Raw genomic sequence first — 27206 nt, forward strand, 5'->3', positions numbered from 1 at the left:
TCCACATTAACAGACAGGATTATAAACTATCCATTGTGACAATTATTCAGGTTCAGCTATTGAACTTGGGCTCAGCAGTTCCAGGTGTTCCCAGCCTGTTTTTGTGCCATGGACCAATACTGTTCAGCAAGGAGTCCGTGGACCCAGGTTGGGAACTACTGCTCTATGCCATCAACTGCTGCAAATGGCCATGCAAGAAAAATTTTAAAATGGAGACAAAAAGTAGTGTGAATGTGAAGAATAACTTTAAAAAAAACTGAATTGTTATGATTTGGAGTTCACTGCCTGCAGGTTGATAGAAACAGAATCGGGTAGGATTTCTACTGAGAAATGGAGAAGCTCTTACAGGAATATAATTTCAGATCTGTGAAGAAAGACCAAGGAATGCATCTGACATCACAAAGACTTGATAACTAAACACCTTCTTTCTATGCATAATAATTCCATGATTTTCTGAATGTTGCATTCATCTCGCAGACCAGGAAGTTGAGCACATTTGAAGTGAATACTCAGAAAATGTAATACACCTTCTTGACATCAAGTATGACATTCCTTGAATGCCAACAGCAGATGTGCGTCAATGCACAAAATAATAATATTGTAGATATTGAATAGAAAAAAATTGTTTTAATGTTTGATTATATGGCATGAGGATCCCAAGATCGTGAAGATGTTATTTTGAACATTGACCTCTTCTCACTATATATAAAAGTATGTAGATCTTTGACAGTAAATATCAGCAAAGTGTTTTTCATGTCAGTTCATAGGGTCCGGTGTCAAACTACAGGCCTTAGGCATGATGATAAAGTGATGTTATTTCCCCATAATTAAACAATAATTACAATCTGTGCTCCTCCCTCATGTTATTCTTTAATTAAATTCCACACCAGGTAAGTGAAAGATGCATAAAAATGTTAACAGGGCTCTTTTATGAGTTTAACTCATTTACAAAGTTGCATTAGCTTCTGAAGGGTGTCACAAAATTCAATATATTATAGTGATTGAATCATCACTTAACCTGCAAAATTTGGAATATAAAACATTTTTAGCTCATTCCATTGTTATAACAGTGCATTGAGTCAAAATAATTGGAATGAGTTTTGTGTAATGCCAACATTATGTGTTTTAATATTTTTGGAACAGTGATCCTATCATTAATCTAGAAGATAGACTCACCAGTACCATGTATTGAGACTGGTAATGTCTCCCTGCTGTGCCAGGTGTGGTCCATGACGCAATCTCTCTTCTCACTTTCTTCATCCTCTCTTGGCAACAATACTTGGTTCCCATGTGGGGAAGAATTGTGGTTGGGCATAGTCACTGGACTGGAATCTCGGTCCAGGGCATTTATAATACTGTCTTCTTCCGCAATGTGAAGCTTGTCTTCATCGTCTGTTTCTGAACCCGTATCCACTACATTCTCATAGTTCAAAACTGCAACAGAGAAAAGGAAATAGAGGATCCTAGGATTAGGTTAGGTTAAAAAAGGTATTTGAAACCATAGCTTTCATGAAGTGCACTACAAAATGCTGAACATTTCCTGCATTGCCCCAAACATGGCCATGTCTTTTTAAATGAATTCCTCTAACCAGGATGTAACAATTGTCCATCTACTTTACAAAATTTTGAGAACACTGGCAAAACATGCAGATTACGCTTCAAATCATGTTTCAACTGTCAGAACAAGTCAAGAGCAAAAATAAACTAGTTTATTTTTCCACACAGATCTGATGCACTCACACTAGCATTCCTTAAAATAGACAGTTTATAAATAAGGTCTTTGAACTGAATGGAAGGTGGCTGCTTCTGCATTAGTCTGCCTTTCCAGTCATTCAGTGTGCATGGTAGTACATAAATTGTCCACTTTGCCACTAAACAAGAAAGATTAGTGTAATAAACACAGGGACATCAGTTTAGCTGAAGAAACATACCATCAGATACACATATGCAGACATAACACTGCCAGAAACTGTTTAACCCAGCTCACAAGAAACACAAATGGACACACTTGCATGCAAATACACATGCTCAAAGCCAAGCCACTCAGCTATATGACATCATGGGAAGAAGAAACAAGAGAAAAAAAATCCCAACTCTTTTCAGGCTTATTTTGATTCCTTCACTCTTTAATAGAGAAATCCTTTGGTTTTATCAGCTGAACTATCTCAAGTAGCTCTTGCCAGCTATCAGATTATACAGAGTGGCAGGGACAGAATTTTGGTTGTATCAGGTTTAGAATCCTGCTCTCATGAATTCGTACAACACTGAAATATTTTTTTAATTATTAACAATTTCAGGGCATGATATCTGCAGCTTTTGTAAGATTTATTGGTTTGTCCTTTAAAATGTAATGTTAAAATATTCTTTAAAAATATTAGCCAGACAAAAAAAGGTTATGCTGCACATATCTACTCATAATATGATCTTTGTACAATCCGCGGGCCTGCACTTGCCTTTCCAACAACTGCACAACAGGTGCAAATTAAAATGAAAACGGCAGCAAAGTTGGGCAAACAGAAATGCTGTCCTGGTTTGAATACCAATTGACGGGCGAAACAAAACCTTTTCAAAGAGGTGTGACCACAAGGGTTTAGCCAAGTTCAGCCTGAGAAATGCCCTTTGAAAATAAATGATTTTTTTTTACATAAAGTGGGGATATTCATCTTCAATCTAGCTGTGTGGTCCAGATATACCTTGGCACAATTGGTTGCGCCCTTCCTTTGCAACGGCGGTTTAACCATTTCTTAGCAACATGTCGAAGATACTTTATTGCACAAGGGTTCAAGGCTTCACTGGATATATTTGTCTCAGGCTACAACAAAAGGCCCAAGCCCTGGGAAGCTATCAACCCATCCCCTAAAAACTGGTCTCTGGGTGCAAGGGAAATAAAGAGAGGGCTTGAAGGAGTGAATAAAATTATCTAAGGCTGGACAAGCATTAAAAGGCTTTCTTTTCCACAAAAAAACATGCCTTGTAAGGTCTTTTGCTTGTCCACAGCATTCTTTCTGAATAACACGTGAGCAGCTCTGTGCAGTGTGATTCAAATACTTCAGAGAAAAGGGTGATACATGATTAATCACTAGGTACTGCACTCACAAATATCAGCACAAGCTATACAAGCAATGAAGTCATGTCTCAGTGTAGGGGCAGCAGCAGGACATATATCACCCTCAAAGGGCAGGAATACCTTCCCAACCTGTGAGACCTGGACAACAGTAAATACTGTTCTCTTCATAAATACCAATTTCTGTCTTGACAAGAATGTCTCCTCTGAGCAATAAGCAAAAACCGCAACACCAGCAATTGGCTCAGAGACCTCACTTTGACTGTGGGAAAGATGGAACAATAGTGCTTGGTTGAACATTACCATTTTATTGCACTGGTAAACCAGCACTCCCTCACCAAGACAACACCAATGGATACTGAAGTTGTCCTCATTTTTTTTTAAAAAAAGCAAATCAGTAATCAACTTGGTAGTAAAAGCATTCTTGTCAGAATCTGAAGACTACTTATTCAATAAATTGTGCAATCTCCAGATTTTTAATTAATGCAGTTTACAAAAACAGAAATGGTCTAATCCACCTAGATACCTGAAATAACAAAAACATGTTCTGTTAATTGGCAATAGTGTGAATTTGAACTAAAATAACAATCTACTGTTTTGTTTATCATTTCAAAATAAAGGATTTAATTCTTTTTCCTTATAAAATGGCAAAAATAATCCAGTTTTTCTCCCTAATAGCTGTAGGGACTTTATTCTAGTACTATATGCTTCTGGTGTAAAGTGGGCCATTTCATACACATGGCTCCTCTAGATTTACCCAAGAGCCACCACTGAAGTTTTAATCATCAGGCTGCAAGTTGGCATCTGTACAGGTTTTAATTCAACCTACAAAGAGTGGGTGCCTGAAAGATGTTTCAGAGTTATTTTGTAATCAGTCACAGATGAAGAGAGAGAGTGAGAGACAGGGAAAGGGGAGGGAGGAAGGGAGGTATGAGTGAGAGAAAAAGAGAGATGTCCATTTGCTGGCCCAGAGTAAACAATAACCCCATATTAGTCCCAGAACAATGGAAAATTCCTGCCGAGTGAATGACTGCAAAGCTTAGCAAACTAAGCATGTGGAAACCTCATTGCGATCCATGGAAGGATATCCATAGTGGATCAAATCATTCAAGCTCAACAGTGCCTAACTTACAATAGTCGACCCGGCTTTTCAAGTTATGTGAAGAAAGTGTTTAGTAAATTTTTTTAAACTTTCTCCAACTCCAGTTGTTGCAAAATTGCCTTTAAGTTATTTCTAATGTGAAAATGCCTCATTTGAGCCGTAATTTTCAATGGTACATTTGCTGAAGGGAAGTTCATCTATTCAAACAAGTATTTTATTTTTCCTACCCAAGTTTTGTTTTATAACAAAAATATTAACCTTGCCATTATGTATCATTGTGCTGTATCACAGCAGAACATTTTAGGGATATTTTGAAAAGTACATCTAACAGTGTTTCAGCCTTCAAAAGGGCAAGACTCTAGACTCTAGACTCTAGTTCAACACTTAAAACATGAAGGGACAAAACCTAAACATAAAGGCACACCAGTGTGGCTTTAGATTAGACATCCCTTCCTGATAAAACAAGAAAATAAAATTTATGCTTCCATCTTGCTGCAAGCTGTGCTGAAATAAAATAAATAATGCTCTAAGTATGATCTGGGTACAGCATGCACCCACACACATAAGCAATACCACATTAACTCACTCTTGTGATTTTATTTTCTCATTTTAAAGTGCAATACAGATGTTCTCATAAGTCCAAGAAAATGTTTGCCTACACTGCTCCTCCAGCTCTTTTCATTGAAGTACGATGTACATATATGAAATAAAACAAAATAAATATATTTCTGAAGGCTGTGTGTGCTTTGGTCCTGTATTTCTCCTTCTAAACCGTACATGGTGATAAGATAAAATGTCTCAATGGGAGCAGACTTACTGTGCACTTTTAAGGCTGCACTGTTCCTACAACATTTTTCTAAACCATTGAAATTCAGGCTCAGCCAGCCAGACACCTACACAAACTAAATGGCTTTAGTGAGATTGTCAGAGAAACAATTATCGAACTGCTTTTGCAAAAAAAAAGCTGGCTTGAAAAAAGACAGTTCCACCTCAAAATGGCTTTATTCTATCAGAATAAAGGGTTGCAAGGACATGTTGCATTAACAACACCATGTTTGGCAAGCCATTTTTCATTTTGTTTGCAAATGTGCAAATCATGTTCAACGTGCCATTGCATCACTAGCAATTGATATCATCATTATTGTGGAAATGACACACAATGCTGCTCCTTGCAAAATAAAAGAGATTTGCCAGGCAGTTCTTCTTCATAGGTTTTACAGCAACCATAACATTCCCACAACACATCAGTTGCTGTGTTGTAAAATAATATGCAGAACATCAGGACTGAAGTCCTCCTTGCCCCATTATATGCAAAGAAGTATAAAGAATTCACAGCACAGAAACGTGCCATTTGCTCAGATGGGTAATAAACACCTTCTCTGAAAAGTGCCTGCCATAATACTTAATAAAATATACATTAGTATCCGCTCCCACTTTGAACTGATTGATCAGGTATTTGCCTGGTGTACTGAGGTTAGGCTTTTCAGTGATGACCCTTAAGAATCCTTAACAACAATTTTGAAATTATGGAGTCCCTTTCACACAAGAAAACATCTCTAAGTGCTTAAGGAGAGTTAGCCAATAGGTTTGACGCTAAGCTGCAAGGAAATATTAAGTCACTTCCAGAAGCTGAGAAGACCATGACATAGGAAAAGTATTAGGCCATTTAGCCCATTGAGTCTGCTCTGCCAGTCTATCTTGACTGCTTTATTATCCCTCTCAACTCCATTCTCCAGAAAGACAGATAAACCAAGAATCGCCATAAAAGAGGAAGGGGAGATTAAGGAAAAAGAATGCCAAAGGCAAACCTGCCTAGGACAGAATTTGGAGACAACCAACAGTTGTAGGGACACTGAGGGCTATAGATGGGATTTGAAAATGGATGAGAATTTTAACATCAAGACAAATTGACACTCACCTAAGTATGGGGTTCCAGAATATGGTGTCAGTTGTGATGTAGGTAGTGTGGTTTTCAATCACTTCAGGCTTATGAAAAATCCAATGAAGGACGATGGCCGGGAGTGCACTGAAATTGTGGTCCAAAATAATTTTAAAAAAAGGTAGGTAACAGTTTCAGATCAGAATGGTGTTTTAGGGGTGGAACCAGGTGGTCTAAGTGATGTTGCAATTTCATGATTTAAAGCCATTCTCAGAGACAAATGTCGCACAGAAGTTGCAAATGGCTTAGTTCAGTTTGGACAGTCAGAGAGAGGGGATGGAGTCAGAGGCTAGGGAAACAACGTTGGCAGAAGGGATTGTTAGCAACATCGTAGGTAAAGGAAATTCCTACACAACCAATGCTATATTTTGCACAAGCCATCTGTAGACAATTTAGATGGAGTAGAGTGATGAAGAAAGGTGACGATGAATGTCACAACTGTTCATGCAGAAACAGGTGTTGTGACTTCTACAAAGGTGTTATAGGTTTTAGTGGAGTGATGGGGTGGAGATGTGTTTCTACCAAAGGAGGTGCAAGGCACTACTTTCCTCCGCTCGCCTGCTGGTCAACATTGGGCAAGGTGTAGCATCTGCTTAGCCCCCCAATCAAGGTCATGTGAAGCCATGGGAGCAGGTGATGGATGGTCGTATGAATAGCTGGTGCATATCACAAGTCCTGTTCCTGCAACGACTGATGCCAAGCAGACAATCTCTGAAGACTATTGATAATGGCTGGGGAAACCCATCTTGTAAAGACACTGCCCAGAAGAAGGCAATGGCAAACCATTTATACAGAAGAAACTGCCAGGCACAATCACGGTCAAAGGACATGATCGCCTATATCATATGATACGGCATATAATGATGATGATGACAGGTTTTAATGCTGATGGCAAATAGAAGAGGCTAAGGATAGATTTAGGAGGACACCGCAGACGCTGGTGAGAATTGCAGTTGATTATCTGATTACAAATGATTACATTAGAGTGAAGACAGGTGAGTGCATTCAAGTCATCAGAGTTGATGGATACAGACAGTTGTGTCAAAGGCGGCAGAAAGGTCAAGAAGGATGAGTCGGGCTAGAAGGTACAGTGGCACAACTAGTAAAGATGTTATCTCATAACTCCCTAGTTCAATCTTGACATCTGGTATTATCTGCATGAAAATTACGTAAAATCACCGTGACTAACTGAATTTCTTTCAGATGATCCACATTCATCCCATATACCAAAGATGTGCGAACTAGTCAGATAAACACCAGTGGTAAATTACATGTAGTGTGTAAATGAGTACTAGAATCTGGAGGAAAAAGTAAAATAGGATTCCTGTCAACAGACACTTGATGGTCAGGATGAATGGCCTGATTTTAATGCTGTATGACTCTACGGCCTATATACAGGATGTTCAAAATTCAAAGTACATTTATGATCAAAGTCTCTATGCAGTATACAACCCTTAGATTCATCTCCCCACAAACAGCCACAAAACAAAGGAAGCTATAGAACCTGTTCAAAGAAAAATATGTCATAATGGACTTGCATCTGCTTCTGTTTTTATCATGTGAAAGGCAACTTGTTTGAAAGATACATCTTCCTCATGAGGGAAATTTTAGAACTATGGGTCACTTCTTAAAATAAGGAGTCAACCATTTCAAGCAAAGACGAGGTAGAGTTTTAGTTCTCTCGGAGGGTTGCAAGTATTTGCAACTGACTTCTTCAAAGGGTGGTGGATGTGGTATCTGTGAACATTTTTAAGACAGATAGATAGATGCATGATAAACAAGGGGTGAATGGTTACCACGGTAGAGAGGAACATAGAATTGAAGTTACAATCAGATTAGCCATAAACTAATTAAGTAGCAGAATAGACATGACGGTCCAAGTGGCTTCCTAATCTCAATGCTTGTATGCACATACTGCAGTAAGAGACACTCAGTTGTTTTCAGACAGGAAAATTGACAAGGCACCTTGGTCAGCATGGGTGAGTCAGGCCAAAGTGCCTGCTTCTGTGCTGTATGATTCAATGCCTCTGTGACTCAGAACTGATGTTAGAAAATATCTTTATGTTAATTTTAATAAAACAACTATCAAATTGATGTTCAAGACATATGGAGTTGTTTGGATAATTTACTTTAACTTGATTTAAACTATCAATCAAGATTAAAATTGAGATTATATTTATGAAGTTTCTCTCCCTGGTCCTTGGCCCTCCTCCACTAGCCCTTCCCATCCCAATCTAGAAACAGACAATCAATTTATATTGATATTGAGATGAGACAGCTTATTCTCTTAAAGGTCCTGGGCACTCATTTATTATCAACACCTGGTGCAAGATGAAAGACTACCATTGCTCATCTAATGGGTCAGATCACAAAAATGAATGAATGACCATGGGTGTTCACTCATTTAGTGTGAAGGGAGTGTGAGCATAGGTGTCCACTCATTCACCTCAGCATCGACTGATTCAACTCTCAGCGGCACTTTACTTAATAGAGTGGCCACTGAGTGTATGTTTGTAGTCTTCTGCTGCTGTAGGCCATCCTCTCCAAGGTACAACGTACTGTGCGCTCAAACACTCATCTTCACACCACTGTTGTAAAGCGTAATTATTAGAGTTACACTCACTTTCCTGTCAGCTTGAACCAGTCTGGTCATTCTCCTCTGATCTCTCTCATTAACAAGGCATTTTTGCCCACATAACTGGATGTTTTATTTTTGTTTCTTGCAGCACTCTCTTTAAACCCTAGAGACTGTTGTGCATGAAAATCCCAGGAGATCAGCATTTTCTGAGATACTCAAACCACCCCATCTGGCACCAAGAATCCAGGGTTAAGATCACTTCGATCACATTTCTTCCCCACTTTGATGTTTGGTGTGAACAACAACTAAACCACTTGACCATGTCTGCATCTACTGTATGCATTGAGTTGCTGCCCTGATTGTCTGATTAGATATTTACATTAATGAGCAGGTGTATAGAGCGGCCACTAAGTGTGCCTCCCACTCAGGAGCTTGTGCATTTCAACTATTATTTTGATAGTCTGCAGGTGACCCTTAGGCAAGGTGTAGTACCTGCTTAGCCCTCCGATCAGGGTCACATGAAGTCAAAGTCGTATGAGTAGCTAGTTCACATCACAAGTCCTGGTTATGCAACCACTAACAGCAAGCAGACAATCTCTGAGGAGTATTGATAATGGCTGGAGTCTCCTGTCTTGTAAAAGTCACTGCCCAGAAGAAGGCAATGGCAAACCACTCCTGTAGAGAAAATTGCCAAGAACAATCATGGTCATGGAAAGACCATGATGGCCCACATCATACGACATGGTATATAGTAATGATGATTATGATCTAAATAATAATGTTATACCTTATCAAAATGTTTTGCACAACCTTGAAACACAAGCAATCAACTTAGCAAAGTGCACAACCTTCGGAGTGGCCCAGACATTCTAATAATGGGGGCATCCAATTGCTGTTTCACAAACCACACATGTTCAGCAATGACAATCACACTCAGCAAAGACGTCATCGCGGCAAACTGTTTCCTGACTTGTGACCAAGCAAATTAGATGGCATGGGGCATCATGTAAGGACAACAATGCATTAATTGTAGGCTTGTAACTAAGAGCTGACAGCTGATATGCTTGTCTTCCACTGAATGGTGTTTAAAGAACCAAGTCAAATGTGGGGGAAAATAAAGCAAAAACATAATATTGTAAAGGTCTGATCTTCTATAAAGCATTACACAACCTAAATTTATAGATCATAATCTCAATGTGCCAGATTGCACTGAAATACTTTTATTTAAAAAACAGCAACTTTAAATGATGATAAAAGCACTACCAAAATATATTCTTCCCTACTAAATACTGAAACAACCAGTTGAAGCTTTTAGCTCAAAGGTTAAGAAAAATTTTATAGTAAGTAGTCTGACTATCCAGTTTCACTCTTGGTTGACTTCAGTTGCACTCAGCACCATGCATTATTCTCACAAAAGGAGAGGAACTTAAGCCATTGGTTAGAACCTAGAACATAGAACATTACAGCACAGTATAAGCCCTTTGCCCCATAATGTTGTGCCAAACTTTTAACTTTCTATAAGCTTCTGCATAGACCTCCATTTTTCCATCATTCATGTGCCTCTCTAAGAGTTTCTAATATATCTCCCTCTACCATCATCCCTATAATGGTGTTCCATACACACGCCATCATCATCATCATTAGGTGCTGTGTCATATGACGTGGGTGATTATGGTTTTTCACCATGATTGTTCTTTTGCCATTGCCTTCTTCTGGGCAGTGTCTTTACAAGACAGGTGACCCCAGTCTTTATCAATACTCTTCAGAGATTGTCTGCCTGGCATCAGTGGTCACATAACCAAGACTTGTGATACATCACTCTGTAAAAACCTTACCTCTGACATTCCCCCCCCCCCATATTTTCCTTCAATCATCTTTAATTAGCCACTTCTACCCTGGGAAAAAGTCTCTGGCTATCCACACGATCTATGCCTCCTATCATCTTGTACAGATGATAAGAGGCACAGATGAAGTTGTGGGAAATGGTAGCAAAAGAGGATCTGACACTCAGCACTGATTGGAGCCCTGGGTCCAATCCATCACCCTTCTCTTAAGACACTGAACACCAGAGCACAGTACATGCCCACAATGCTGTGCTAACCATTTAGTATACTCTAAAATCAACCCAACCCATCTCTCCTGCGTAGCCCCCCATTTATCTATCATCCGTGTGAATTGCATCATCTCCAATCCAAGGCCACAAGTTGATCCTGGGAGTCTCATTGATTAATATACATACATATAGAACCAGGCGGCACTGGAATGAAATATTGCATTTTTAAATTATGTATCTGTAGAATAATCACACAAAACAGACTAGCAAAGCTCCCCAAAAATCTCTTAAAAATCAGCAATTATTTGTTTCTACCTAAGGCATAAAATATTGCCTACAAGAGTAATAACAAAATAAGTCACTCCGCCAGAGTCACTTTCAGCCTTTTCCTCAATGAATCTCAACTTTCACTGGAACTTCCTTTACAAAATAACTTTACAGGGGTGACTAAAATCAAATCATACCTTCAGATGAACAACGGACAGCCAGGCCCACAAGAAAATAACTTACTGCAAATAACCCCTCGTGATCCCATGCAGTTAAAGACTTAAAGCGAGCACCTTCCATCAGCAGCGAAGCAGTTGTTTTAGAAAAAACTACAAAGTTCACTTCTGGTTGGGGCAGCCTACACTTAAATGCCTTGTAATCCTCTCAGCTAAGAATCATATTTATTTCTGGTGCTGGGAATTAACAAGAGCTTTCTCTGTCTGGCACAGCTCACAGGCAATGTGTTGCTTTCCAGCCCATCAGTTGCATGGGATGTTAACGGACATTCACCTGATTGGATGAAAGCAAATTTGTCATGCTTAGAAAAAAAGGATTTGGAAGTATGTTAATCACCTGAATGGCTCAATGGGGAGGTGTGCGCATTTGCAAATTGGAAATGAGGTCATTGTCTGCTAGGTTTCCAGGGAGTTTTGGACCTTGTTAAATTGACAAAGATGCAGCTGACTGTATGTACTAGGCTCACCTCACAACCCACCAAACTAGGCAAGAAGTGACAGAAGTGAAAAGCACAGAAGCACACGCTCAGTGCATTACGATTCTTGCTTTATGGCAGGGAAGACAAGCACAAAAGCAGGAAATTCAGCGACGTGTAAATGGAACAATGAGAAAGGAGAGATTCAATAATTTCTGTCATGGGGCACTGACTGAAGCTGGTCTTTAATTCAATTAAAGTCCCATTATTTGTTCAATCCTAAGCAACAGGCTTGCAAAGCAAGGTTTGTTCAACTGTTTCTGAGGTACCACCTTTTCTCACCCCATAATACTCAGCCATCTGTGCACACATCCACACATGTTCTATCTTACAACAAATGCACAGGGCCCCCATCAAGCAAGGATGCCAAAGAAAATCACTGAGACACATGCACACATACACAAGCGCGCACACACACACACACACACACACACACACACACACACACACACACACACACACACACACACTCACACACACACTCACTCACTCTAGAGGCTCCCTTAGGTCTCAGGTCCAAAGGGCAATGAAAAAAAAACTCTGTTTGTCACACAGGTGAGCCAGCGACCACATCCTATCAGCTTTAACACGCATCAAGCAAAAGAAAGGTTAAAATTAGAAAATTCAATTTATTTGATAATTTCCCAGAATAATTAGAGTTAATATGGGTTAATTAATATGCAAATCTCTCAGCAGATGTTCTGCAGCAGGGCCCAAGCGTGAAAGCAGTCTGCCTTCCCCTACGTGATTTCGGCTGTCAGTTATTGGGCATAATTACTGTAACTAACCAAATACACACAAAACGGTGAGAATATAAAATTGTTACAGTTTTGCCTGTGTGCAAGCTGGTACTTTGCTGTCACAAAGGGGCCAATTTCTTTTTAGAAAATAAAGGTCTCTTTTTAGCTTCCTACTGCTTTTAAAAAGGCAGTGACTAAATTAAGTATCTTATCTGCTCCCATGCATAATTTAATCAGTATTTTTGTTGAACTCCTCCCCTCGATACACTGGTGGAAACAGGAAGAAAGCTGGCAGATTTTGAACAGGTATGGAAAAAAAACATTGAGAAGAAGTAAGCAACGAGCCGGAGTGCATTCACAGCTTAACTTGCCATTTGCTGCTACCAAGTTAGTTGTTTATTTTTCAAATTTGTTGCTGAAGATTCTCACTATGGATTTATTTCCAAAGCAGCTGAAATCACTTGTAAGAATTTATGATATCATAGGCATAAGGAATTCTACAGATGCTGGAAATATAAAGCAGCGCACACAAAATGCTGGAGGAACTCAGCAGGGCAGGCAGCAACTATGGAAGTGAACAAATAGTCATCATTTTGGACCAAGACCCTACTTGGGCACTGGAAAGGAAGGGGAAAGAAGGCAGAGTAAAAAAAGTGGGGGGAGGGGATGAAGGATAGCTGGATGGTGATTGGTGAAGCCAGGTGGGTGGGACAGGCAAAGGAAGCTGATAGGAGAGGAGAAAGGGAAGGAGGAGGGGCACCGGGGGAGGCGTAGCAAGTGAGAAGAGGTAAGAGGCCAGAGTGGGGAATAGAAGAAGAGGGGAGGGTGAGGGTGGATGGAGGGAGTGATATTTATGCAATCAGACTGGAGGCTACCCATACACAACGTAAGGTGTTGCTCCTCCTCGCTGATGATGGACTCATTATGGCACAAGAGGAGGCCATGGACCGACATGTCAGAATGGGAATGGGAATCGGAATTAAAATGTTGGGCTGCCGGGAAGTTCCCCTTTTGGCAAATGGAGTGGAGCTCCTCAACAAAGCGGCCCCCCAACTTCCGACGGTCGCACCAGCATAGAGGAGAGTGCCGGATACAACTGATGACCTTAGTGGAGTCACAAGTGCAGTGTGGCCTCACCTGGAAGAGCCGTTTGGGGCCCCGAGTGGGAGGAGGTGAATGGGCAGGTGTAGCATATTGGTTGCTTACAGGGATTGAGTGTGGGGAGGGACCAATGGACACGTGTACGATACCCATTTGTACCTCACCAGCCAACACACTATGATTAACTAGGACAATGGCAGCACAGTTGCAACTAACAAAGAAGCAGTGGACTCAAATCTGATACTGTTTGGAGCACCGTGATTAACTACAAAGTGTGTCTTAAAGTTACACAATGATTTCTTCTGTGCCATTCTAAGGCATCAGTAGGCAATTCCTACAATAACTTTTTGCTGATGGTGGTATACAATTGTCGAAAACTCTTCAGTTCAACAAGTTAAACCAAACTTGAAATATGTGTGTTTTAATAACAGCCAAAATTACCATCTTACATACTCATCGTTTTTATCATTTTTAAATGTACTTTAGTTCCCTGTCTATTTAGAGGTATGGGCATCATGGTAGCATAACAGACAGCACAATGGTATTGCAGCTCAGGCCATTGAGAGTTTGGAGTTCAATTCCTGTGTCCTCTGAAAGGAGTCTCTGTTTATCCTCCCTGTGGTTTTCCCTGGGTGCTCCGATTTCTAACTTACTGGTTGGTAGGTTAATTGGTCCCATGATTAGGCTGGGTTGAATTGGGGGTTGCTAGGGTGGCATGCCTCAAAGGGCCCGAAGGTCCAACTCAGTGTTCTGTGTTTAAAGAAAAAAATAAGTATATGCACACATATACACACACCCACCCACACACACTCTCTCTCTGTAAGCATCTGCTATAACACTGGAACCTACAAAGGAACGCATTTTCAGTTTGTGAGGTACAACTTGTTTACTTCCGTGCTGCCAGGCCATCAAGGATTTTGAAAGCAGCATACTGGAAATTAGAATTCCTGGTTCTGAAGCAAGTTAGTGGCGTGAACATTATCCCTTGCAGCATTTACATGTCACAGGACGGGAAGGAGACAGAGAGCCCAGTGATATGGTGTCGTGACAACAACCTCTTCCTCGGTGACAACTAACAAAAGAGATGGTCATTGGCTTCAGAAAGGCAACAGTGCACATGCTCCCGTCTACCTCAACTGGACGGAAATCAAGAGGGTTGATTGCTTCAATTTGCTAGTAGTGAACATCACAATAGTCTGCCCAGGTACAACTATGTTGCTACCATGGCCAAGAAAGTCCAGCAGTGCCTGCACCTCCATTGGTGGCTAAAGATATTTGGCACTTCCCCTTTGAACCTCACCAATTTTTTTACAAATAGAAAGCATCCTGTCTGGATGCATCGTGGATTGGTATGGGAACTGCTCTTTACATGACCACAAGAAACTGCAGAGACTTAGGGCACAGGTTAGCACATCATGGAAACCAGGCGCCTCTCAACAGACTCTGTCATTACTTCTCATTTCTTAGCTTCTCAGAGATAGAGCAAGGAAGCAGGTTCTTCAGACCCAACAAACCTGTGCTGCTCAATTACACCCATTAACCTGCTAACTTTGGAATGTTGGAGGAAACCAAGCACATGGTCATGGGGAGAACATACAAACTCCTTACAGACAGCAGTGGGAATTGAACCCGGGTCTCTGGAACTGTAGAGTGCTATCAAAACCTGGACTTCTCTTTTCTCCTTCTCCTATGGGGAAGAAACTACAAAAGCCTGAAAGTACAAACCAGCAGGCTCAGAGACAGCTTCTACCTCACTGTTATAAGACTACCGAATGCATCTTTAGTATGATAAGACTATTGACCACACAGCCTACCTCATGGTGACCTTGCACCTCACTATCTAAATGGACTGTACTTCCCCTGTACTGCGACACTTTATCTATTTATTTAATTGTTTGTTTATTTATTTATTGAGATACAGCACGGAATAGGCTTTTCTGGCTCTTTGAGCTCTGCTGCCCAGCAACCCCAGATTTAACCCTAAACTACTCACAGGACAATTTACAGCAACCAACTAACATCCTTACCAATATGTCTTTAGACAGTGGGAGGAAACCGGAGCACCCGGAGGAAACCACGTGGTTATGGGGAGAACATACAAACTCCTTACAGACAGTGGTGGGAATTGAACCCAGGCCACCTGTACCCATAAAGCAGTGAGATAACTACTTTCTACTGTGCACTCGGTTATTGTTTTACGTTGTACAACCTCAGCATAACTTTGTAGCAAGTTGATCTATGTGGACAGTATGTCAGACAAAATTTTCACTGTACCTTTGTACATGTGACAATAATAATAAACAGCAAATAAACTAATCGATTCTGTCAATCAATATGTCATGCGGTATAGTACAGATCCAACCAGAGAAACTGCCTTGGCACAAACTTGACAGAACACAGTGGGGTCACTGGAATAAGGCTCACAGTTTCTAGGCACAAGGGCAAAGAACAAATACTGCCCAGATATCTATTCTTAGTTCCTACTTCTGATTCTGATTCAAAGCGAATATACACATTAGTGACAACAGCATCTGACTTGTTTGTGGTATTTCACACAATCTAATCATTGCTAAGTATGAACACAGATCAAAAAAAATGTTCATTTGAACCGTCAGTCCTTTCCAATTCAATTCATTGATCTCACTTTGCAAGGAGAGCCATCTGGGAAACCGCTGCTGGATGTTGTATCCCAAATATTCTCGTCAAGTACAGCCCCCACTCCCCCCACCTTCCTCCCTTGCCGAGGAGCATGGTTGGGATTAGCGAACTGATCCTATGCAGTTTATACTGTCAGAGACATTTTGTTACCTTTAACACTCTTGAAGTTTGTGCTGTGTGAGTACATCGCACTATCTGAAACGTGAAGGCCATACGACATAGGAGCAGAATTACCTTCACCATTCCATTATGACTGATTTATTATCCCTCTCAATACCATTCTCCTGGTGACCTTTGATGCCCTGACTAATCCAGAACCTATCAAACTCCACTTTAAATACACCCAATGGCTTGGCCTCCACAGCCATTTGTGGAAATGAATTCCATAGATTATTCACGCTCTGCCGAAAGGAATTCCTACTCATCTCTGTTCTAAAGGGATATCCTTCTATTCTAAGGCTGTACCCTCTGGTCCTCCACTCTCCAAATATAGGAAACATCCTCTCAATGTCCAGTCTATATAGGCCTTTCAGTATTCGACAGGTTTCGATGAGACACCCCCTCAGTATTCTAATCTCCAGCAAGTACAGGCCCAGAGCCATCAAACATCAGAGTTATCATCATTATGTGCCGCGATCGTGGTCTATGGCAATGATTGTTCTTGGCAAATTTTTCTACAGATGTGGTTTGCCATTGCTTTCTTCTGGGCAGTACCTTTGCAGGACAGGTGACCCCTGCTATTATCAATACTCTTCATAGATTGCCTGCCTGGTGTCAGTGGTCGCATAGCCAGGATTTGAGATATACACCAGCTGCTCAGACGACCGTCCACAACCTGCTCCCGTGGCTTCATGTGACCTTGACTGGGTGGGGTGGGGTGGGGTGGCTGCTAAGTAGCTGCTACGCCTTGCCCAAGGGTGCCCTGGAGATTAGCGGAGGGAAGGAGCAATTTACTCCATTGGTAGAAATGTACCTTCCCCTGCTACCCAAAGCCATCAAATGCTTCTATGAAGTTGTGTGAAATTCCGTACTGTTTCTAAGAGCTGAGCAAAATGGCACAAACTCTCCTGCAGAATACCGAATCAATGTACGATTTCTGCAATAGGTCAATCTGTTAAATTTGCAATCAAAATAAAACATTATACAAGGGACATCATCTGCTGAGGATAGGGACAGAAGCCATGACTTTATTTCACCACTGTATGTGACAACATGTGGAAGGCTGCTTGCTTGAGTTTATTCCAGGCCCAGTATCTAATATCAGCACTTTGATCTACTGAAATGAAACTCATGCCATTTAGTGAGAAGGCACAATATATTGCACATTTTTATTTCATTAAACGTTTTTCACCTTTCACTTTGTATAAGGTACAACTACTATTTTCCCACCTGGGTAAATATTTTAGCTTACATTTATTCTACTAGCTTTCAGTTAACACTCATTTGCCTTTACACACCTGCTGAATTATTTCTCTCAACTGGCCCCAAAGAACATATTTTTCCAGCTTTTACAAATGTTTCTGCACCATCCCACACACGAGTAAAACGCTGGCTTGAGGATTCAACAAGACATTGTATGGCACTCGCAGAAATCTGTCGGTTGTGGATGTAACTGTTCAAAACTGGGAGCGCTTATCTGTGGCCTTTCTCTGAAGCCCAGTCTCGCAGCATTCCCTTTCCTGTTAGTTTCAGCTGTTCTGGGAGGCCTGTATGGCCTGATGCCATCAGCAGTCTGCTGAACCCTATCTCACAGGTACTGGAATCTGCTGACGTGGGCAGTAAACTGGAGCTCATCAGTCCAACGCAGGGTGTGGCAAAAGTCAGGCAGATAGTCGCACTGCATTGCTATCAGCTTCCTTTCTCTTAGAGAGAAGCCCTAAACGCTTTCACATGTGCAAAGGTCTCTATTACTTGGGAGTCCCTCCCCACTACATCATTTGAGATATGAACATTTGGCAAGTCAATAGTGCTTCCATCGTACAAGAGAATAACAAGCATAAGCAATGCTGAGAACTATATATTTACGCATTCAGAGTGCATTACATATATTTCAAACTGAGATTACCTTTCAAATGGGTGACTGCATTATTAAATAATGATATAAATTCAGGAAGAAAATAATTTATTCTTACTATTGTACACCAGTGGGAAGGGTGGGCAGAGAAGAGGCAGAAAGATAGAGAGGGGGAAGGGAAGCGGAGTAAGAGAAGAATGTGTGAGAAAGAGAGAAGAAAGAGAATGTGCGTGAGAGAGAGAGAGAGAGAGAGAGTGAGAGAGAGAGAGAGAGAGAGAGAGAGAGAGAGAGAGAGAGAGAAAGAGAGAGAGAGAGAGAGAGAGAGAGCCAAGAACTGTGCTTAATATAGCAAGTAACTTGCTTGTGACAGGGCAGTAAATTCCATTAGAATGGCATGAACAGACCCTTTTCCTTTGGTATCCCATACACTGAACACGGTAAAAATAATAAGATAACTTACATTTTCAATTATTCATTTATAGCATCCCATAAATGCAGTACTCCAAATATCTTTAAGCTCATGCTTCAAATTCAATCCACTTGCTAAATATATATTTAGTAAAGACTAATTTATATGCTAACACATCAAGCATATGTTGAACACTGTTTCAACACAACCCAGTTCCACACAGCTTGAGTTATAAGTAAAGAATGTTTCAAAGAGTAATTTAATAGCAGTTGCTTCCTTTTACCATGTAAACTAAATGAGAACTGTAGGACTAAAAGTTTTGCTTTTGCCAGTCTTCAGTTTGCCTAAAAAAATTCTGTAACACAATACCTAATTAAAATTGTGAGCACTCCCGGCATATTTTCCCACAGATTTCTTTTACCTTCCTGGAAAAATCAGAATATCAGTGACAAGCAGATGGAAAACAATCTGAATTACTCAAGGTTGTTTTGCATTCTTTTTGAGAACTATCTAATGCAGCTTCTTCATTTGAGAGTACTGTTTAATCTATCCAGGTTACAATGTCAAAAGTCAATGGCTGCTACAAATCTGATGTGGTCCAAAATTCGGTCTGATCTGCAACAAAAATTCACATCCGGAGATAATCACTTCCTCTGGAAGCCTGGACAAGGTCAATCTTGAAATTGCTGTTTCTCAATTGCTGGCACTCACCAAAAACAGGTAGTACTGTCTGTTTCATAATATCACATTGAGAGCACTTTGACATGATCATTTGGATAGCCATCTGAAATAAATTTGTTGAGCCAAAGCAGTCACAGTAAAATTTGCATTGGAAGCCAATATTTGTAGAAATTCCCATTACATTGCTCTCCTTCTCTGTAAAAGTTGGCATTTTAATCCATTTGATGGCCCTCCTTTGTCATCTTTGCTTATGAATTGGATTCAGCCCAGGGATCTGGATCAGCAGCTTTGAGGTGAGGAAATCTACCTTTAATAGTGTTATGGTGCTGAGCCAGTAGGGTCAAATTAAACTGGCACTTGCATCCAAAGAGAACACAAAGCTTCAGCTTCAGCATGGGTCCACAGGCTGGTCTGTTTGCAAATATTACCCAATCTGCATGCTCAAGGGACTAATTTTTAAACTTTGTAAATTTGACATACTTTTAGTAGGACAACATATTCAAATTCTATGGAGCATTACATTTTGGGCAGATTGGAGGATATTTCAGTACTTGCACTTTTGTAGAAATGAAACAGTGAGAAAATATTTCCTGGGTGGCATAAGAATGGATGTTGGGTCAGTGTTTGCAATAGAATACTCATAAGACTAGAGGGAGAAAGTGAACAAAAATCTTTTTAATAATTTATATCCATTTGCAAAAAAACAAAAGTATGAATTAACATCTTGGAAAATATTTATCCTAACCCAAGGAGTCTGTTGTAATGAAATTACACATAACAATGCTCCATCCATATACACAGCATCAAATTCCTTCTGTTGACTAAGTGGCCACATTTGATAAAGTGCTGTCCTGCATGCTGTATAAAACCATGAAAATTGGGTCTTTGGAGCCTTTCCAAAATAAATTATTCTATACCACTCTTTTTATTCATAGTCCTGAAGACAATGAGCAAAATACGAGTGAAGACACATTTTGACCAGCAACTTTGCTGAATTGTTTACCAACATGAACTTTGCAAAATATTAGATAGGAAATAGGTTTACAAAGAGGTCAAGAGGCCTTCTCTCTCAGTAGCTAAAAGATCAGAGAAATAGGATCCAGGTGAAGTCTAGGTCTCTGTCCAGGTTTTCAGAGTTCCATTCAAATGGAAATTAAGTATAAAACACAGCTGTTCCCCTCCTGTGCCAGGATCCTTGTCACCTGAATGGCATCCCCACCAGGTAACAACGAGGTGCAGGAAATGGCTTTCCTTTCCATCCCACCTACTTGCAATGAGTAAATGGCTGCCTGACAAGAAGGGCTATATTTCCCCATATCTCCTCAATCTACTAGGTTTTGATCAGGAGCATGAAAGACTGAATATGTGTGAATGCTTAGGTACCTGGGGTATAGAAAGTAGCAATTAGCCCAGCAGGATAATTGATGTGTAGATTACACAGGGAACAAATGCTTTGACTTGTTTGTACTTTTTAACACTCCTAAACAGATTCTTTTCTTATTAATGAACACTTACCTACCTGGTTAATGTGAAGAGAGCCCATGCTGTCGATTCTGTGAAAGACTTCTCAAACAGTTTTACTGTGATCCATTTTTTTTCTTTCATTATGAATATGTATAACCTTGAATTTTACAACCCAACCCAATTGCCTCTCCCTGGGCTCTTTTCCTTCTCTTTTAGCCATAGCCAACTGGTTTTAAATTCTGACTACCAAAGGTTTTTAAAAATTGGAGAATTACTTTACTTGTCTCTATGCATTTTTCATTGACAGATTTCTGTGCTGATAGTTATTCGACGATTTTTTAGAGATAAAGCATGGTAATAGCGCTCACGGCCCAACAAGCCTACACTGCCTAATTACGTACACATGACTGATTAATCTCACTAACTTGTATGTGTGGGGGGGAAACCAGAGCACCCGGAGGAAACCCATGAGATCACGGAGAGAACGTACAAACTCCTTACAGGCAGCAGTGGGAATTGAACCTGTGTCGCTAGTGTTCTGCTAATCGCTACTCTACCATGTTAATCTGCTGATGTACCATCTCTACGTACATGAGAAATTATAGCAAGTGAGGTACACATGCTAGTTCAAAATTTACTTTTCACGACATACTTCAGTCTCAGCCAGGGGTTGGGAAAAATCCACTGATTCTCATGAAGGTTTCAATCAGCTGTTAAGGAACTGGGAAAGAAATGCGAATCCAGAGTGTTAAGACTGCACAAATGAATTTCACATTTTGTGTAACATATCCCATATCCCTTTGCATTCACATCCCTCGTCTAAGTTATAAAATTTGGGGCACCACGGTAGTACAGTGGTTAGCGCAATGCTATCACAGCTCAGGGCATCGGTGTTTGGAGTGCAATTCCGACATCATCTGAAAGGAGTCTGTGGAATGCATGGGTTTTCTCTGGGTTCTCTGGTTTCCTCCTGCAGTCCAAAGACGTACCGGTTAGTAGACTAATCTGTCATTGTAAATTGTCACGTGTTTAGACCAGGGTTAAAGCAGAGGGTACTGGGCAGCGTGGCTTGACAGCCTGGAAGGGCCTCAAGAAATAAAAAGGAATAAACAATGACTAAAGATACTTCAATCATACAGTATTTATCAAGGCATTCCAACAAAATATGGTGCTACTTTTATTGACTAAATATTCCTCTGGGAGGGGAGTAGATACGAGTTTTAAAATACTTCCAACAGGATTGTTACATTTGGACGCCTCAAGTTAACGGCCCTGTTGCTTGGTACGTGCTTTTTTGACTCCAGTTCAATGTTGATTTGAATAGGTATTAGATCAAACCCAGTACAGATGGTTGCTAGAAGCAGTTGAGCTTCTGATAAAGCCGTCTAAACAAAATCTCCTGTGCACACATGCACAAAAGGGCTGCTTCATTTTTAACTAACTTGTTATTGAACCTGTCTGAGGTGGTTCCAAACAAGTTGGGTTAAATTCAACTGGTTCCTGTTTGCACATGTGCACACAGGAGACTCAATTGAGATAAGCTTATCATCTCTCACGCCCTTGCATTTCTCACTAGAAATAATTAATTTTTAGAGTAGCACTGTTGACATAAATAATGCACGTTGCCATCCCAGCAAAAACTTTATTAAACTTCAATGCATGAGGGCGAAGTTTTTGATGCCGCTAGAATTTTGCTGGAAATAGAGCCATTGCCTCTTGGAGCATGGGGTTATGTACATGCCAAACAGAAACTCCTCCTGAAACTGCTTTCCCTGTTAAGGATCTCTGAGGCAAAATTACTTGCAAAGTGTAGATAAGAAATATTTTTAAAAATCTGGCTAGTGTTTCACAGTAACTTCATTGACCAAAAGACATAGGAGAAGAATTAAGCCATTTGGCCCATCAAGTCTGCTCACCCACATTCCATCATGACTAATTTATTATCCCTCTCAACCCCATTCTCCTGCCTTCTCCCCGTAACCTATATTGCATAAACCATGATAAAATGCAGGCATCTGAGGAACGTTTGATGGTCACACATAAGATGCTGGTAATCTATGGAAAGGAGGAAAAGTTACTAATAAACACGAGATTCTACAGCTGCTGAAAATCTATAGCAACGTACACAAAATGATGGAAGAACTCAGTGGGTCAGGCAGCGTCTATAGAGAGGAATAAACGGACCCTTCATCAGGACCACGTTGAAACAAAGAAGTTGATATTTAAGCAAGGTGACAAAGAAAACATTTTGTTATGTTTTCTTTTCATTCAATTGACATAACTGATTCAGTTAAGATATACAATATAAACATTACAACCAAAAATCGGAAGCAGAATTAGGCTTATTATCACTGACTTAAAGTTTAAAGTAAGTTTATTATTAAAATACATATATGTCACTATATACACCCCTAAGATTCATTTTCTTGTGGGCATACTCAATAACTCCATAATAGAGTAATATTCCATAACAGAATCAATGTAAGGCTTCACCAACTTGGGTGTTCAACCAGTGTGCAAAAACAACAAGCTGCAAATACCAAAAGAAATAAATAATAATGATAAATAAATAAATAAATAAATATTGAATAACAAGATCAGGAGATAAAGAGTCCTTGAAAGTGAGTCCATAGATTCTGGGAACATTTCAATGATGAGGCAAGTAAAGTTATGTGAAGTTATTCCTCCCCCCCCCCCAACACCCAGTTCAAGAGCCTGATAGTTGAGGGGTCATAACTGTTCCTGACTTATAAAAAGTGATGTGTTTTGTTTTGTGGCAGCAGTACAGGGCAAAGGCATAAAGATTACAATAATTTACAAAATAAACAGATAGTGGGCACAGAAAGTAGTAACAACATAGTGTACATGGGTTCATGGACCATTCAGAGGGCTGATGATTTCCAAACTAACCAAATGAATATCAGTGTAACAGAAACTCAAAGGCCAATGCTTGATTACAGATGTTGTCTAGAATTCTAAATTGCTCTATACTATGACAAACATTTTAAAGCGAACTTTCATCTCATGACAGGTTTTCATGAACACAGTAACTACAATAACTACAAAGGTGCTTACTCGCAGTCCTTTAACAAGCATCTTATTAGATTATATGATTGATAGAGACATACTTCTAAAGGAGTTTGACACACTAGAAGGCAACCACAGCAGGTTTACAGAAACTTAAGAGAAATTATTTCTAAATTAGCATTTCCAGTCTGTCTCTGTTTAAGAATCCCAAATCCATTGGGTGGGTCATTAAAATGTGCACTATTACATAAACACTCTTAAGAGATATTACAATCTCCCTTTTCAGGTAATGCAAGGGTTAACATTTCACTGATCATCATTGTTTTGACAGCCTAAAGCAAGTCAAATATTTGGATAAAACTAATTATGAGTCTAGAATATTTCAGATTTTCCCAACATGTCATTACTGCAAGACTAAATACCATATTTTATATTCCCACACCCTCCCTCAGAAAAAGGCAGTACTTTATTAATGTGGCTGAATATGTCTGGCACTAGGTACATCAGCAGCTAGACATTATTCACCTACTCATCACATAAGATGCAAGCAAACAATTGCTGAAGCTAATTTCTTAATTAGCTGTGCTCTGGCAGTAATGATTGCAGATTGTGTCAACTAAAATCTGTTTGGATCCTGTAAATTGGAGCCCGACAAGCATCCCGTTCCGCCTAAAACCTGATAACTCTCACCCCCCTGTCTTTTGTTTTTCCTTCCAGCCTTCTTCCTGTCGCCATCTCAGTATTTAATCTGACACCGTCAGGCAGCTAGAATGTTTTATTCTTCCTCTCCCCCTCAAAGAGGGAGAAAGAAAGGAAAAGCGAAATATTTACGTGGGTACAGGAGAGCTGGCTGCTTCTTTCAACACAGGAAACCAACTGAAGCCTAGTGGCGACTAACAAACGAGTAGGGCTCTTTCTCAACAGCTTATGAAGTTTGAAAACGTAGCTCTTAAAGTTCACTGTAGTTTCTTTTTGAAAGGAGTCTTGCCTTCAGCATTCGATATCCACCAAAGAAACACGGGCCCTGACTCTCCAAGAGAAAAATGTTATATCCTTCACCAACTCATTCAATATTTTGAAACAAAGTATTTTCTCCATTTTCTTTCATTTCCCTGATTACTTTAATATTTTGAACAAAGCTAGAAGCTATTTTTTTCACCAAGACAACATGGTGTGAATCATGTTGAATTTTAACACATTTTTATGTCTAAAAGAAAATCCAGAGCGTGTAGGCAACAGATGGGATGGTGTCTCCATAATCCTTTCATGCAAATAAATCTGTGGATTCTATAACCTGCCCATGCTTGTGAAATAAAACCCAACTGCACTTAGGGAAAGTAACAGAAAAGGGGCCAATTATGGTATTCATCTATCAAGGAAAAGGGAATCCAGTGAGATGTGTTGATGTGCTTTGGTGTGTCAGAAAATTCAACCAAAAAAAAACTTCAAAGAAAATAAATGCCACACTAAAACTGAAGGCTGAGATTTCAGCTGCACGCATCAAGAGTACCAACACTTAAAGCTGAAAGGAAAATGGAGTCAAATGTGAGGGAGAAATATATTTCTAGCTGGCAGTTCCCAAAATTGCAGATTAGTTTTGAACACAATAGCCTGCAGACTGCATTATCTTCCTCGGTGCCATCCCAGTTCCCAGTCCCTCCCTCCACTTTTACCACCCGGCTTCTCACAAATGGGATTTCTGCCAAGGCCAAACCCTAGTCCCTTGGAAAAAAAGACACTTCCAGCAAAGAGTTGAGGTAAAGCCTGTATCCAATTAGCAAAAAGCAGAATCTATTTTTGAAAGGGAAGATTTTTTTTGTATTCACATGTGACCAACAAGCTGTTTTCATTTCCTGTCAGAAACCCTCAGACATTAAGAAGTTACCTGACTCAGCTTCTTGTACGAATCAAATTTAGTTGGAGATAACAGCTAATCATTTGTCACCGTAAAGCAATTCCCTGAAATCTGAGGGAAAACCCATAGCAGCAATCTGCAGTTCTGTCAGATCAGAAGAAATTACATTCTGTGGTGACTAACCTCTGCTCTCTGAGCACTAACAACAGCAGTTGACTCTATCAAAACAGAATATTATGAACCTGTAGCACAGTGAACCATGGTGAGGCTCATTCCAATAACACCCCCAACCAACGTACTATAGCCTTATACTGTTGTTTAGCCTTGGTCCCAGTTTTTGCCGTACGTGCACTTTGTTGCATTTTGTATCTACATAGCTTTGTGCAGATAATTTACATACTAACTGACGAGCTTTTGTCAGCTGAAGTCATGCATTTGCCATCTAGAACACTTAGTGTGAAAAGAGGAGGTAGCACTCCGAGTCGAGAAGAGTTCTGTTTTATGCATGCAACACAGAATCTGGGAATACTGCCATATCACATTTTCCATAGTTAATTTCATATGCTCGGCCTCGAAGACAGCGTGATTCTGTTTGCAGCATCGGCTGGGAAAGTACAATATTGCCAGTGTTTAAAACTGGGTTAGCAAGTGAAATTTGTTGTGTCAGTAATCCATGAAGTCAGTGTCATTTAGCAATATTATGATATTTAACCTCGTTCTGTAAGAGGGGACTTGTTTGTCATGACACTACGACGTTTTTTATTACAACCTGTTTAAAACTGGGTCCAGAATGGAGTAATTAGCTTTATATGGAATCTTCTCTAACATGTTATATGTCTGCAACTTACTCAGTTCCTCAGTGTAAGTTCAGAACACATCCAACATGCATATTTGGGGAGGGGAGGAGATAGATGCTGCTACTTATAGCCAGCAGAAGATAAATTTATGTCACAGGATACTACATGATGATAAGGCTCCATTCTCCCCTCCTCCATTGCTTGGTCTGTTTTATCTTGTGCTTTTTTTCTTTAATGCCTGGATGCCAGAACAATTCTTTGACTTATGGAAATACAAGTACATGTCAAAGACGGAATGGCATTAAGAAAAGGATCTAGGTCACTACTTCCAATCAATAGTTTGACATGGTTCAATGTATTGACAACACTGAAATAAATATGACAGTGAACTATTCAGTGAATATAAGTAATTACTGTTGTGCTATTTCACAAGGTTTCCTGCAAAACCTCTTTCCTGGTCTCAGAAACCCTCCCCACTTATTTTTATTTCTTATTATGACATTCCAAATTGTTCACCACTTTGGAAAATAATGCTTTGAGAAAGGAAAGGCAAGTTCCCCTAAAAGAGAGATGACTTCAGTTAAAATTTGGATGGAAAAGTACAGCAGTCCCACACACCAGTTATCACATTTCTTTTAAGCCAATGCATATCAGCTCTAAAACTCTGAAAACGTACATAGCCTTCTTCAAGAGAAAAAGAAAATTGCCCGCTCTTCTGAAATTTAAGCAGCCGGAGCAGGGAAGA

At 40.0% G+C, this 27206-nt stretch overlaps 1 protein-coding gene across 4 annotated transcripts in view; it reads right to left on the reverse strand.

Moving 5' to 3' along the window:
- LOC132394296 (zinc finger E-box-binding homeobox 2-like) overlaps nt 1–27206 on the reverse strand; it is a 151816-nt gene that overhangs the window by 40419 nt on the left and 84191 nt on the right. For 3 of the 4 annotated variants that reach the window (XM_059970259.1, XM_059970258.1, XM_059970260.1), the window contains exon 3: nt 1177–1434. In XM_059970259.1, coding sequence (XP_059826242.1) covers nt 1177–1434 — 258 coding nt within the window. The remainder of the gene's footprint in view (nt 1–1176; nt 1435–27206) is intronic. The other variant, XM_059970261.1, reaches the window with a different exon arrangement.

Source organism: Hypanus sabinus, chromosome 5, assembly GCF_030144855.1.
Source record: "Hypanus sabinus isolate sHypSab1 chromosome 5, sHypSab1.hap1, whole genome shotgun sequence".
Taxonomy (NCBI): domain Eukaryota; kingdom Metazoa; phylum Chordata; class Chondrichthyes; order Myliobatiformes; family Dasyatidae; genus Hypanus; species Hypanus sabinus.